Here is a 16518-nt window from a genome sequence, read left to right as displayed (position 1 = left end):
ATTGTATTATAATTCCAACACGATTAACATGTTTTCTCTTGATTGTAGCACATCTATCAAATAGATGGGCGGCCAGATTATACCACCCTCATTGACAGTATCGATTTGAGATGGCTGAGAGATACTGAGATAGGAAAACTAAGTGGCACGCCCACTTCAAAAAGTTCTACAAAGGACCAGATGATTGGGACGAGGTCCTAAAGAATCCACCGAAAGATTGCAACACTGATGAGTGGAAACAAATTTGTGAGTTTTTTAGGAGTCTTGAGTTTATTGTGCGCTCCATGAAGATCAAAATAAACCGAGACCAAATGAAGTACTCTACAACACAAGGCACGAAATCATTAGCAGCCACCCGTCATGAAAAAGTAATTGAAAATTTTAACTTAATTAAGTTGTATGAATTTATAAGTTCTCTAACATTTTCATTTTCATTATTAGTTGAGCCCGAACCTAATTAAGGAATGGAAGGAGTATCACTGGACAAAAAAGAAAAAGAATTTTGTCAACGAGGATGTTGAACGAGATTATGTAAGTTTAACTTTATCATCAATTCAAATAATTATATTTTTCTTTTTCATTATAATCTTTTTAAAAAACAGGTTAAATTGAAGTCAACTCTTGAAGCTGAGACTCAACAGACAGTTGAATACAGTATCAATGATTCTTCTTCGGTCGATCAAATGAAGATACTAAGTCAGGTTTTTGGTGAAAGGCGCGGCCACCAATGAGGAGTTGGCCAAAAATTAAAGGGAAAAGTGTTAAGCCTTCCCTCTCAAAACACTCGGTCTCAGGCACCACCTCAACAGTCGATTGAGGAAATACGTGAATTGGTTAACATTGTGAAGGTCATGAATGAACAGCTTCAATATGTGTATCAGCAGCTTCCACCTGAAAAACGTCCAGCAACAAACGTAGAGATGCAAAATACATATCAGCGGTTTTTCAAGAAGTATATAGGCTCATCTTATGAAACTCAGACATAGCATACGTCTCAAGCTTCAGCTTCTCAGCCTTCACTAGGTTATCTCGACACACTTGCACCAACTTTTCCATCTCAACCTTCGGCCCAGCCATATGTGTATCAATGGTCGATTCCTCCATACCCTCAGGCTTCTCATCCTCATATGAGCAGACCTTTGTCCCAACCCCCGCCTCCTCATATAAGTGGGTCTTTGTCTCAACCTCCGCCCTATCTGTATCCATCCATGTATGGACATGGAGGATCATTGTTACTTGCCTTGTAATGCCCCGACTAATTCTAGATCTCGGACTATTAAAAACTACTAAACATAGCTACTATTTTGGAATACATACATAAGAAATAACATAACTTTATTTAAAACCCAAAATATCGTACAAAATACAAAATACGGTATGGGTACCCATTGTTTAGTACATAAAACATAAAAAACATAACTTTAATAAATTGTTAAAAAAACTAAGTGCAGAAATACATAAAAACATAAATCAAAAGTCTTAAAAACAATGTCATCCTCGATCTTCCAGCAGTCCATTCAATCCATTCATCCTCAATACACATGCCAAGCTGCCACGAATCCTTCCCGCCTTCCATGCTCTTTTTCCTGCATTATCTAAAAAGAAAGGAATGAGCCTAATGCACAGCAAGGAAAATCTACTAAAAAGATATATATGTCATAAATCATAAAACATAAGACTATATCATAAAACATATACTATAAAACATATGACTATAAATATGTATATCATATAGGACTACAATATTAATAGCTGTTAACTCATTAACGTGGTATGTGATAAAACCATCTTGGTTCTCAGTCTACTAATCGAGGTAGGTTAGATCACAACTATAGTATAATCCATCTATGTCATCTGTCTACTAATCAAGGTAGGGTAAATCATAACTCTAAACCACGAAAATGATAAAAATTCTTGGGGCTTGCTATCTAAGCAAGTCATATGCCCAAGTGACTACAAAACATATATCATATCATAGCATAAAATATGTCATAACATAAACATATAAACACATATAATCTAACCTATTTTCCTTACCAAAATTCAGGATATGGAGACAAAAGCGGGATTGGAACACTCCTAAAACCAACAGTAAAAACCATGAGTTTTCTAAAGAAATGGAGATGGAAAAGAGAACTAACCATCAAGATAGAAACTTACCGAAAAACCTTAAGTTTCAAAGAAATTAAACACCTAACCAAGAATCATAACAAAGAGTTAGGATCTGAATGAAAACAAAAGAAAACTAAAGAACCATGAAGAACTGAACTTAAGGATAAGAATACCTTGGATGAACTATGACTTTGATCTACACCTTAATACCAAAATAACACTCTATCTTACTTCCCAAGTGTTTAGAAAAGCTTAGATTGGAAAAGCCTTTATCCCGAAACCCAAGTGTTTTCTCTCTAGAGTAAACTTAGTAGCTTGGAGGCTTTGAACAATGCTTGAATGATGAGTGAAATGGCTGAGTACTAAGTCCTATTTATAGAGTTCAAGGAGTGAAACTAACCCCTTTTAAAATGAATGTAAAATGAAAAAGATTTGAATTTTTGTTCAACAGATGCCCAGAACTCAATCAAAATCGTTCAAGTGCAAGTCCAAGTGGTTAAGGCTGTTTTTAAATTTAAATCCTCGATTTTTAAAAATTTCTCCTAGAGGCGATATATCGCCCCCGAGCCTTCGTGCTTTCTTTCATGTGAAGTCAACGTATTTTGCGTATCTCCCCTAGGCGATATATCAGCCCCTATAGCTGTGATATATCGGCATACGTTGATATATCAAACACGTATTTGCAATCTTTCAGCATATTTTGAATTGCTTAAACAACTTTGACTGAGTAAAAATGTAATCCTAACATCTGCTGGAAGGTTCAAGAGCTTCTAAAACATTCTTTTAATTAAATTATTCATCAAAAAATACTTAAATCCTTAATAAACATGCTTGTGACAAGTGTCACGTTCTTATTAATTCTATCTAAACCTTAGGTTATAATAAACAATATTTCTAGGACCAGCAATATTAATCAAACCTTATGTTATAATTAATATTTCTAAACTATAGGTTAAACTTATAAAATCTATAACTGTTGCTATGAGTTTCCAACTAAGTCCTGCCCTAAACCAAAATCCACGGAAACTAGCATACTACAAGCTACTACTAGCTACTACTACTACTATCTAGCTAAGTAAAATTCTGAGACACTACATGCCTTCGCACACACCACAGGCACCGCAGCCACCACAGGCACCAGAAGAAGGAGGCAATATGGAGGACGCCGAGGATTGAGATATTTTATATATTATTGTATTAAACAATAACTTTTAATTAATAAATTATTGTATGGATATTTAATTTGGATAATATTGTATTATTGGATTATTTTTTTAATAAATTATTAATTTTATGCCTATTTAATTTTATTATTATTTTTATGCATATTCAATATTGATATTATAAATTAAAATATATTATTTTAATATTTTTTTATTATATATTAAAAATATAAAAGTATTAGGGGGCGAGCCCTTAATAATATCAAAGTCGCTGTTAATATCATATTATAAGGGGCGACCTTTTGTTATTAGGGGTGAAATATGATCTCGGAATCATTATTATTAAAGGCGACATTAAATTTATTAGGCACGGAAATATCGTCGCTAATACTATTTACAAGGGGCAACAATTTTGTCGCCGCTAATAATCGACGTTAGCGTTGAAATATTAGTGGCGACAAGTCAGCGGTGGCATCTCGCCGCTAATGACTATTAGGGGAGACTTTGGGTATTATTAAGGGCGACATCCGTCGCCCCTAAAGACACTTTTTGTCGTAGTGTGTCGATAGACTTACATGAATTCACATGCTTAAAGGGTTTTCTATGACGTTGGTTTTACCTGAGTGTTATAAATTAATATGGGCACAAACTTTTAGACTTAAGACAAGTTAGTTAAGTAGTTGACTAGTTGTTATTAAGTTGTTAATCAGTTAGTATAACTTACTGAGTTGTAATTAGTTAGTTAGTTCATTGCTAAAGTGTATATAAGACATACTCTACTCATTTTACAAGATTTGAAAATATACAAAATTCTTTCATTTCTTTTCTCTGCTTTTACTAAAATGGTATCAGATTAGGGAATTCTTGGTTCATTTTTTTTCTTCTTCTCTAACTCTATTCTTGGATTTCTCTCGATATTCATGGCTCGTACCGTACTCGGGGTGCTCCTCGCACTGGTAGTGGCTCTCAGAATGTCTCCAATGATGCCACAACGTCGATTGATACGAATCGTTTTTCCACTCTTGATCAAACCAGTCATTCTTCTCATGACGATGCTCGGAATCCATATTTTCTGGCTTAGAGTGATCATCCTCACTAAAGGTGAGAATTACAACTCATGGAAACGCTCCATGACTGTTGCTCTTCTTGCTCGGAATAAACTGAAGTTTGTCAATGGCAAGATCACTCAACCTGATCCCGAAGATGATGACTACGATGCCTGGAGTAGGTGTAATTGGATGGTCATTTCTTGGATTCTTCGTGTTGTTTCCAGTGAAATTGGTGATAGCATCATGTACCTTGATGATGCCTCTGCCATTTGGTCTGAACTTCATGATCGGTTCCACCAATATAATGGTCCCTGTGTGTTCGGGGTCAAGCGCTCTATGCAGGTTCTAACCCAAGGCAGCAATATTGTCCAAGAATATTTTACTCGTCTTAAAGCTCTTTTGGATTTGGTTCAGCAGTTCCGCCCACAACCTATTTGTACTTGTGGCGCAATGAAGACTATTGTTGATTATCAAGAGCAAGATCAGGTTCTTGAATTCTTGGTGGGTCTCAATGACTCTTATTCCACTGTACATTCTCAATTATTGATGCAAGATCCTCTTCCCCCCATCAACAAATTCTATGCCACCATTATTCAAGAAGAGCGCCAAAGAGGTCTCAATTTTGTCTCTACTGACTCTATGGATTCCAGCTCCTCTTCTACGCAATTTATTAGAAGTGTACAATCTGCTCGACCCAAAGTTGTTTGCAGTCATTGTGGGATCACAGGCCATGCCATTAACAAATGCTACAAGCAGCATGGTTATCCGCTTAGTCACAAACTTCATGGGAAAGGATGTGGTTCCACTTCTCATTCAGGGAAAGTCGTTGTCAATCATTTTAATGGATCTGCTGCTGACAAAGTTCCTAATTGTTAGATTAAGCTTATACAGGATCTTTATTTATTTTCATGTATATCTAATATTAAACAAATTAATACGAGCTAGCCTAAAACATGTTTATAAAATTGAATTCAAAGAGAAACAATGAATATAATACTTACATTATACGCAGCAGAATTAAAGAGTCATTCCTTCAGTTTCTCTTTCTCTTTAATCCTCTCTGTCGCAGAGTATTATCAAGAAACTGAACCGATCTTCTATTTTCTTCACAATCATCCAATGTATCCTTAGAACCACCTAGACTAGTGTGGTCATTCTGAACACATGAGATAGATATAGAGAGAATAAGAGAAAATAACAAAGAGGCTTAGAAAAAGACTTGTGTTTAGAGAGAATCTAAAACTATCAGAAAACCAATGATTAAACTTATGTTTTGACTTCTCTCTAAGCACTTCTTTTATAGACTCAATTAGGCCATTTAATTTAATTAAAAAATCAATAAAATAATAGCCATTTTGAAGCCCTAGGTCGAAATTATCATGGGCTTTAGGCCCGTGAAATTTCCCATTTGATTATAAGCCCATTGGACTTAAAATCAATGCCTGTATTATTTAATTATTTATAATTTGAACCTTGATTTAAATTTTTTTATTAATTTAGATACCAATTTATCTTAATTAATAAATCTGCCATAATTTATCTTTTCTTCTCAAAATTACACAACACAGTGAAATTATCCAAAATTGACCTAGTCAACTTTGATAATTCTAATTGATAATTAAATCAATTAATTGAGACTACCTAGATGATTTTATCCAAGGTACAATGGGGACCATGGGCCTATGCAATCAAGCTCCAATAAGTTATCATAAATCTAACAAATAAATTTACTAACTTATTAATTCCTCGTGACTCCACTATAGACTCGGAATTGCACTCTTGAATTCATAGAACGCTCTATAACAAATATAGATACATTATTAATTATCCATTGTTACAACCATAATTTTCACTCAATCCTCTATAGACAGCCTACAATGAGATAGGACTAAAATACCGTTTTACCCCTCATTGTAATTTATCCTTAAAACACTTAGTTCCTTGTAAATGATATTTTAGTAAACTAATTTAATTACTGAAATGAGATCTCTATCATTTAACACCTTGAAACAAACTAAAAGGAAACCATCGTTTCACTTCTTCATCCAAAGCTATAGATGTTCATATCTATGATTAACACTCCCACTCAATTATACTACCGAGTGCCCAAGATGTAAGTATGGGCTAGTCTGTAGGGTAAGCTGGTAACGAACAAGTCAAAGAACTCAAATGATACAATCAGTTAGAATACTAACCACTCAGAATTGAGATTGAATTGACCTATGGTTAACTATATGATATGAGTATAATAGATAATAACGGTATGTTTACTTATCTTATCAATTGTCAATATCGGTCTAGTCCGATGTAACAAATAAATCTGATCTTATCTACTTTGCTAATGTTCTGGAAATAACATAACACTGTAATGTGTAAGTAGATCATATCGTAGATGGCAAGTCAGTGTAAATTCGGTGCACTAACTAATCTTAGGACTAACTTATTTTGAACATATAATCATATTTATATTCCACTGTGAGTACGTCACTATAAATAAGATTAGCTATATTCTCAGGATTCAATAGAAGTTTATATTAAACAAATAGTCATGAAAATAAAATATGTGAGCAAAGTTATTAACCAAGGCAAAAAATGATTTCTATTCTTTTATTGATAATAAAATGAGATTATAAAGAATTTGGGTTTTAATTAGGGCATAAAACCCCAACAAACTCCCACTTGCACTAATTGAAACTAATGCCTTAATTCTATTAATCGCATTTTCTTGATATGCTTATCAAATGTAGCATTTGGATGTCTTTGTAAACGAATCCGCGAGATTGTTTTCAGTTGCAATATTCATAACCTTCACATCTCCCCTGGCCACATATTCTCGAATAATGTGATACTTCCTTTCTATATGCTTACTCCTCTTGTGACTTCGAGGTTCTTTCGAGTTGGCTATCGCTCCTGTATTGTCACAAAACAACACAAGCGGTTTATCCATTTCTGGAATATCACCAAGATCTAAATAGAACTTCTTTAGCCAGACCATTTCCTTAGCTGCTTCTGACGCGACTATGTACTCAGCCTCCATGGTGGAATCTGAGATTGCAGACTGCTTTACGCTTCTCCAAATCATAGCTCCACCCCCAAGAGTAAACACCATTCCAGAAGTAGACTTCTTGTCATCAACATTAGTCTGAAAATCTGAATCGGTGTAGCCTACAGGGTTCAAAATACCACCCTTGTAGACTAACATATAATCCCTAGTCCATCTTAAATACTTCAGGATATGCTTAACTGCTATCTAATGTTCTGGTCCTGGGTTTGACTGATACCTGCTCACTACTCCCACTGCATAGCAGATATCTGGTCTAGTACACAACATGGCATACATCAGACTTCCAACTGCAGAAGCGTAAGGAACTTTTCTCATGGCATCTTCCTCTTCAGGAGTCTAGGGAGACTACTTCTTTGAAAGATGAATTCCATGGCAGGACGGTAGACGCCGTTTCTTGGAATTTTTCATTGAGAAACGTTCAAGCACTTTATCTATGTAAGCTGCTTGAGATAGAGCTAGGAGTCTGTTCTTTCTATCCCTGATGATCTGGATACCTAGAACATAACTTGCTTCACCCAAATCCTTCATCTGGAATTAAGTGCTCAGCCAATTCTTCACATCTGATAATTTCTTAGCATTGTTTCCAATGAGTAAGATATCATCTACATAAAGAACCAGGAATAACACTATTTTATTTGCATTCAGTTGGTAAACACAGGTGTTGACGATGAAATCTCGTCAAAGAAATTAGATCAGAAAACTCAAGGGCAAGTCAGGTGATGTTTATATAAGAACTTAGAATAAACTTTAAGGAAAACTAAACATAGATCAACAATGAAGCAAGCCTTTGTATGTTTCTCAATAGCCTCTGCCTACAATGAATTTTCCAACCCCCCTCAATGTTGAAGAGGGGTCCCTTTTATAGGGGGCTCTAATGGCCCCTGATACATTGTGGTGAATGGGACCAATTTGTACACAAGTACGCTATCAGGAGAGTGGTATCAGATGTAGTGGTGTCGGCTTTGGTACATGGTTAGAGTTTGTGGGAGCACCTCAGCTTTTGTACTCGGTTATGCCTCCACTACTTGCGTTGTACGAGTATCAGAGGTGGGCTGGTGAGGACCACAACAGGTACCTCATTTGTATGACCACTACATGTCTGGTACGAATACCATGTCTGTACTCTGATTCCTTTCGACTTTGCATGAATCTCTATGAGGCTTCCCCACTTCATTCCTAAGGGTGCGTGGAATAGGTTCTTGACCTTACCTCATGTTAGACCCACAGCAAGAGTGATGTCCCATCACCAGCTCCTATCAAGGGGAGCGACTAAGCCCTCCAACAAGGCCCACTATGTAGGCAACTCTTAGAGGCACGGACATGACGTGTTGAGGTGGGGGTGTCTCTTGCGAGCCCCTAGCGCGGCTGATGCGTGGGCGAGGCGAGGGCATGGTGTCGGCCTCGCTACCCCCTAGCGCGGCTGGTGCGTGGGTGAGGTGTTGGCCTCGCGAGCCCTTGGTGCGGCAGGTGCGTGGGCGAGGCGAGGGCATGGTGTCGGCCTCGCGACCCCCTGGCGAGGCTGGTGCATGGGCGAGGCGCTGGCGTGGTGTCGGCCTCGCGACCCCCTGGCGCGGCTAGATCATGGGCCAGGCGATGGCGTGGTGTCGGCCTCGCGACCCCCTGGCGCATCTGGTGCGTGGGCGAGCCACTGGCGTGGTGTTGGCCTCGCGACCCCTGGCGCGGCTGATGCGTGGGCGAGGCACTGGCCTCGCAAGCCCTTGGCGCGGAAGGTACGTGGGCGTGGTGTCAGCCTCGTGAGACATTCCTATGCCTGATCCTCCTGCGCAAGACGGGGCCTCGATGGGGTGCATGTGGCTGTATCGTGCGATCCGCCTCGCTGGGTGCGCCGAGAAATGGTGCGAGGTTGGGGCCTCGCGAGACACACATGCGCCAAGAGGTGGTGTGAGGCAGGTGCGAGGCATGGGCCTCACGAGAGGTGGCACGAGCCGCCTCGCTGGGTGCGCCGAGAGGTGGTGTGAGGTAGTTGCAAGATGACGGTGACCCGAGCGTCCCGCGGCTCAAACATGTATTTAGGCCTTTATGGGACCTTAGCATGTGCCTTGGATCTTTTACAAGAATGGAATATTGAGCATCCACAAATGCCATACTTCATGGCGCACAAGGTGATGCTTCCCTTAGGACAATCTCCCGGTTTCACAAGACTTATAGGCCTGAGCCTGATAATGTGACTAAGTGTCCTTTGGCCTTGTATTTTAACCATGTACTGGGGATTTTTTTCTTGGAGGATTTTTGGCATCCACACTTGCCCCAGTCTATAGGGAGGCCTTTAGGCATTCTTGTAGACTCTTCTCTTCCTTTTTACTTTCTATTTTATTATATATATTTTTTTTTTGTATTTTTCATGCTTGAGGTCCTTTGGAGCCCACGCGAAAGAGGGTTCGATAGGTCTCTCTTTGGTGCACCTTGTTTGTATCTATAAGGATATGTTGACCCTTTGGGTTCTTGCTATCCTTTTATCTATTTTTCCGCGCATTTATTATTTCTTGCGATAAGCGTCCTTCTCGTCATTTGGCATAGTACTATGTTTGCAAGCGTCTTCTTTGAGACCCTGTTTGCAAGCGTCTTCTTTGAGACCCTTTTTGGAAGCGTCTACTTTGAGACCCTTTTTGCAAGCGTCTGCTTTGGAGACCCTTTTTGGTGGCCTTTACTTTTGAGACCCTTTTCTCAAGCGCCTACTTTGGAGACCCTTTTCGCAAGCGTCTACTTTGGAGACCCTTTTTGGTGGCCTCTACATTTTAGACCCTTTTCTCAAGCGTCTACTTTGGAGACCCTTTTTGCAAGCGTCTACTTTTGAGACCCTTTTTTGCAAGCGTCTGCTTTTGAGACCCTTTTTGCAATTTTTGGGGTGATCTCCCCTCGGGTAGGGACTTTCATGGCTATATGGTCTTCGTTCAATCTTAAACTTGGTCAGTGACCCCTCTAGCATGACACCCCCCCCCCCTTCTATATGGAATCTTCAGACGTATTGGTCGTAGGGCAACTGAAGGAAGGCTCGCTTTCTTCAACATAGAAGTTCTTATGGCCTTCTTCCACACGTATGTGCTTCTGTGCTCTCTCTCGAAGTCATCCAAATTCGAAACTTCTCTTTTGAGCATGTTATCCCACAAATTGCTTCATGGACGAACTCTGGCTGTTATAGCCATCTTGTGCTCCGCTTTGTTTAAACCTCCCACCTTTGTTGCTTCTATGCTGAACCTATGGATGTAGTCCTTCAGACTTTCATTCTCGCCTTGTTTTATGTAAGCGAGGCTGGTATTTGGCATGACGTAATCACAGGCTGCATGGTGTTGCTGAAGAAATTCTTCAGAGAATTGTTGCCATGACTCGATTGTTCCTGGCCTTAACCTCTTGAACCACTTGTACGCCACTACTTTAAGCGTAACGACAAAGCAATGACACTTTGCCCTGTTGTTGACCCCTCTTAACCTCATCAAGTTATTGAAGGAGTACAAGTGATATTTTGGGTTTGCAGTACCCTCGTACGGATTCATGCGAGGCTCTCTGAAGCCAGTGGGCATTTGCTCAGCCTGAATCTCCCTTGTGAAGGGTGAATCACGGTCGAATTCTTCGTCATACATGTGCCCCCCAAGTGTAGTGATGATCTTGCCTCGAGGGCTTCGCATTTCGGTGTCTAGTCCCCTCCTCTTTTTGCATAAGGAGTTTTGCGAGTTCTCGGGCTGATCCCTAGCCTTGGTTGTGTTCCTAGGGGGAACCACGGGGGCTGTGTTTCTTATTTCTGACCTCTTCCCGTGGAGCTCTTTTCTTAGGCCAGGGGGTGCCTCTTTTGAGGGGACTTCGACCTCATTCTTACGACCATCACCTTCCCTCTGCCTTTGCTCCTGGGGACATTTCGTCAGCCTAGGTCCCCCCTGGTACCTTGTCTGGGGGGTTTTACTGGTGGAAAGTTTGGTTCCCCCATCGTCTATGGGGACAGTGCTTTCCCCTTTTTCATGCTCCGTCCCTTTATGCTTAGGGAGGGGTCTGCTTTCCTTCCCTTGTAGTAGGTCGTTTAAAACCTCCTGCATGTTCTCTATCGTGGTTTCCAGCCTTCGAGTCTTTTTATGTAACTCGTGAATCTCACCCTTGTAGGAGCAAGTCCTTGAGCTGGAACTCACCGAGCGTACCCCGGGACCCTTGCCTGGCCAGTGCATCGAGGGACTGAGGTCCTGGTGGCCTGAGTGTGGTGTCAACGGGGGCCGGTCAAGTGGATACACTAGTGGCTCTGAATGACTTCCGTCGGGCTGGCTAGCTGGGGACGATGCTTCCCTCTCCTCCCCTGGGGGAAAAGGTTCTTCCAGTCCACCTCCATGCTTGGGCAGAGAGGGATCTTTCTTGGAAGCCCTTCACTCTACTTCGTCTTGGCGAACCTCATCCTCTTATATTTTCCGTAGGCGTTTTGAACGTCTTAGCATCTTTCTCTGTTGGAAGTGATGGAAGAACACTGGCTTGATGCTTGTTCTTCCCACAGACGGCGCCAAACTGTTGACGGTGAAATCTCATCAACGAAATTAGATCAGAAAACTCAAGGGTAAGTCAGGTGATGTTTATATAAGAACTTAGAATAAACTTTAAGGCAAAGTAAACACAGATCAACAATGAAGCAAGCCTTTGTATATTTCTCAATAGCCTTTGCCTACAATGAATTTTCCAACCCCCCTTAATGTTGAAGAAGGGTTCCTTTTATAGGGGGCTCTAATGGCCCCTGATACATTGTGGTCCATGGGACCAATTTGTACACAAGTTCGCTATCAGGAGAGTGGTATCAGATGTAGTGGTGTCGGCTCTGGTACATGGTCAGAGTTTGTGGGAGCACCTTAGCTTTTGTACTCAGTTATGCCTCCACTACTTGCTTTGTACGGGTGTCAGAGGTGGGCTGGTGAGGGCCACAACAGGTACCTCATTTGTACGACCACTACCTGTCTGGTACGAATACCATGTTCGTACTCTGATTCCTTTCGACTTTTCATGAATCGCTATGAGGCTTCCCCACTTCATTCCTAAGGGTGCGTGGAATAGGTTCTTGACCTTACCTCATGTTAGACCCACAGCAAGAGTGGTGTCCCGTCACCAGCTCCTATCAAGGGGAGCGACTAAGCCCCTCCAATGAGGCCCACTATGTAGGCAACTCTTAGAGGCACGGACATGACATGCTGGGGTGGGGGTGTCTCTTGTGAGCCCCTGGCGCGACTAATGCGAGGGCGAGGCGTTGGCTTCGCGAGCCCTTGGTGCGACAGGTGCATGGGCGAGGCGAAGGCATGGTGTCGGCCTCGCTACCCCATGGCGCGGCTAGTGCGTGGGCGAGGCGCTGGCGTGGTGTCGGCCTCGTGACCCCTTGGCGCGGTTGATGCATGGGCGAGGCATTGGCCTCGCGAGCCCTTGGTGCGGCAGGTGCGTGGCCGAGGCGAGGGCATGGTGTCGGCCTCGCGACCCCCTGGCGTGACTGCTGCGTGGGCGAGGCACTGGCATGGTTTCTACCTTGCGACCCCCTGGCGCGGCTGGTGCGTGTGCGAGGCGCTGGCGTGGTGTCGGCCTCACGAACCCCTGGCGCGGCTAGTGTGTGGGCGAGGCGCTGGCGTGGTGTCGGCCTCGCGACCCCCTGGCGCGGCTGATGCGTGGGCGAGACGCTGGCCTCACGAGCCCTTGTCGTGGCAGGTGCATGGGCGAGGCGAGGGCGTGGTGTCGGCCTCGTGAGACGTTCCTGCACCTGATCCTCCTGCGCAAGACGGGGCCTCGCTAGGGTGCATGTGGCTATGTCGTGCGAGCCACCTCGCTGGGTGCGCCAGGAAGTGGTGCGAGGCTGGGGCCTGGCGAGACACAAATGCGCCAAGAGGTGGTGTGAGGCAGGTGCGAGGCAGGGGCCTCACGAGAGGTAGCGCGAGCCGCCTCGCTGGGTGCGCCGAGAGGTGGTGCGAGGTAGTTGCAAGATGACGATGACCCGAGCGTCCCGCGGCTCAGACATGTATTTAGGCCTTTATGGGACCTTAGCTTGTTCCTTGGATCTTTTACAAGCATGGAATATTGAGCATCCACAAATGCCATACTTCATGGCTCACAAGGTGATGCTTCCCTTGGGACAATCTCCCTGTTTCACAAGACTTATAGGCCTGAGCCTGATAATGTGACTAAGTGTCCTTTGGCCTTGTGTTTTAACCATGTACTGGGGATTTTTTTCTTGGTGGATTTTTGGCATCCACAACAGGGCTCATCAATATTTTGTTCAAAGCCATAGGTTTTTATTATTTCATCAAACCTAAGATTCCAGGATTCCAGGAACGAGAAGCTTGCTTAAGTCCATAGATGGACCTATTCAACTTGCAAACTTTTTCTTCTTGTCCAGATACTTTAAATCATTCTGGATGATCCATATAAATGACTTCGTCAAGCTTTCCATTAAGAAAAGCTGTCTTGACGTCCATTTTCCAGATCTCATAGTCAAGAGCGGCTGTTATGGATAGGAGGATGCAAATGGATTTGAGCATGGCTACTGGACTAAAAGTTTCCTCATAGTCAATGCCTTCTTTCTGGGTATAACCCTTTGCCATTAATCGAGCTTTATAAGTCTCGATATCTCCATCAACACCTCATTTCTTCTTGTAGATCCACTTGCACCCAATGGCCCTAAAGTCACTAGGTGCTTCCACAAGATCCCAGACGGAATTTGAGTACATGGACTCAATTTCCTGTTTTATGGCTTCGAGCCATAGTTCCTTTTTAGGGCTAGCCATTGGCTGTTTGAAAGACAACGGATCATCATCACTAGTGTCACCAACAACCATACTGGTTTCACCATCCAAACCATAGCGAACTGGGTTCCTAGAAACCCTCCCACTACGACGAGGCTTCGTGACTGTTTGCTCAGGAACAGTGGTACTTTCTTCATTTAAACTAACTTGTGTCGGTTGGACGTGAAGAGTGGGAATTTCATCACCAACTCACGTTGATGACGATGGAACATTGGTTAGAGTCAATTCTTTAACCATCTCCTCTAAAACTACTTTGCTGGGAGGTGTAAAGTTCTGGACATGGTCATTTTCCAGAAAAAGTAGCATTTATAGAAGTAAACACTTTCTTTTATGAATGACTATAGAATAGTCCACCACGAGTTCCTTTAGGATAGCCAACAAGCATGCAAACTTCAGTTCACGGTTCTAGCTTTCCCTCCTTTTTCCCCAGGACGTGAGTGGGACACCCCCAGATTCTATAACAGCGTAAACTAGGTTCACGACCATTCCAGCATTCTAAAGGTGTTTTGGGGATTGATTTTGACGGCACGTGTAATGACCCGAATTCGCTAATCAGGCTTAGGGCCTTGATTAGTGTGGCTGGAGGGCAATAAGTGGTTTAAATATGCTTATATGTGAATCTATGTGTTTATATGATTATGGTGCATGTTTAATTGAGTTAAATGTGATAAATGGAATATATGTGGTATATGTGTGATATGTCTGTGCAGCACGACCCGAGACAGTCCTGGGGAGCGGTTAGCCAGAGAGTCACAACGGGGTTGAGATTCGGACTCGGGGCGAGTCGAGGGGTAATTCTGGTATTAGTTGAGTTATGGGATTATCGGGATATAGAAATAAATATTTGGAGATATATTCGAGGATAGAATGTCTAGGTGGGAATATTTGGGGAATTTACCATTTTTGCCCTCGGGGACGTTTTGGTACCCCGAGCTTTGAGGTAACCTTTAGACTTAAGTTATATAAAACAAAATAAAAGAAAGGAATAGTTTAGAAGCCTTGAGAAACCGACCCACACACTCCTAAGAACTGAAGTTAGTTTGCTTCCCTTTCTCTTTCACTTTCAAGGGAGGAATTCAAGAGGAAACCTAGAGGAATTACCAAGGAATTGAAGAGGTTCAGCTGGGAAACTTTAGGGGCTTGAAGCTTTGGGGATTGAGGATCATAATTCTGAGATTAAACTCAGCAAGGTAAGCTTTTAAGTCTTTCATTTTTCAGCTGGTTTAGAGGTTTGCATGTAGTTAAGCTAGCTTGGTCCTTGGGTGTTTTTAGCCAAGTTCTTAAGAGCATATTTTAATGAGGTTTGATGTTGTTTCTGTGCTGGAGTAATTGTGTTGAGTATCTAGGAGTCTTGGGTTGGTTTTAGTGGTAATTGGCTTGAAGAAGGGATGAAAAGTTTATGGAAATTCTGGGTTTGCTGTTAGTGCCGCGGCCCTAGGAGGGGTGTGCCGCGGCCCGCATGCGTGCACAGCCTCGAGAAGCTGAAGGAACTTAGGCGCGCCGCGGCGCTTGCAGGGCGCGCCGCGGCCCGCGTGCTGGTCAGTGGGAAGCTAGCCTCTGTTTTGAGGCTAGCCGCGGCTCTAGGGGGTGGGACTGCGGCCCTTAGTGACAGTGGGGATTTTCATGATATTTTTTATCTAAGAACTTAAAGGGGAAGGCTCGGGATGGATTTTATCACCCGGAGTGGTAGAACTCAAGATCTCGGAGGCTAGGGTTACGATTTGAGGTTGTTTGTTAGGTTGGAGTTTGATGGTCAAATATTGCTATGTGTTGTGACTAGGTCTTCGGCGAGGCTCACAATAGTGGACTGTGCTCGGAGCATCGGTGCTCAGGAAGCTCGGAACTCAGGTAAGAAAACCCCTGTTTCCATGGAGCTTGTGTGCAGGGCTGAGCCCAATGTGTTGAATTGGAATGATATGCAGGGTCGAGTCCTATATGCTGGAATTGTAGAGTGTAGCTCTTTGTCTGTTTATGCTTGAGTACTTTACTTGTTGATATATCATGTTTGCTAGTATATGGGTGAACGGCAAGGGCCGAGAACGGTGTAGACCGAGAACGGCGTGAGGCCGGGAACGGCATCGGGCACATTGAGTGCATGGCCGAGAACGGCAAAGGGCCGGGAGCAACATTGAGCACGAGGGGTGCGAGTTGCCAGGGCGAGTCCCTGATAGGATACCTGGGATATCCTTACGGCGTGGTCCGTGAACCCAGGGCTTAGTAAATGCCTGGGACGGCTAGGCCGTATATGCTTAGCCTTTGGTGGCCTGCTTGTATGTGTGATTTGTGTATTGCATATGTTATCTGTTATGGGTTTTCTTGCTGGGCCTCGGCTCACAGATGCTCTGTGGTGCAGGTAAGGGTAAGGA

General features: G+C 42.8%; 1 protein-coding gene across 1 annotated transcript; it reads left to right on the top strand.

The window, feature by feature from the left end:
• The first annotated feature begins 4246 nt into the window (after positions 1-4246).
• On the top strand, positions 4247-5200 carry LOC133792138 (uncharacterized). Its single transcript, XM_062230056.1, has one exon. It carries the CDS (start codon positions 4247-4249, stop codon positions 5198-5200), a length of 954 nt encoding a protein of 317 aa, XP_062086040.1.
• Positions 5201-16518: the final 11318 nt, after the last annotated feature.

This window comes from Humulus lupulus, chromosome 7, assembly GCF_963169125.1.
Source record: "Humulus lupulus chromosome 7, drHumLupu1.1, whole genome shotgun sequence".
In the NCBI taxonomy this organism is placed as follows: domain Eukaryota; kingdom Viridiplantae; phylum Streptophyta; class Magnoliopsida; order Rosales; family Cannabaceae; genus Humulus; species Humulus lupulus.
The sequence above is the reverse complement of the archived record's forward strand: the minus strand, read 5'-3'. Positions and strand labels throughout refer to the sequence as shown.

What these genes read in the sequence shown, in the direction of transcription:
- LOC133792138 (XM_062230056.1), top strand. Translation starts at nt 4,247, where the DNA reads ATGTCTCCAATGATGCCACAACGTCGATTGATACGAATCGTTTTTCCA.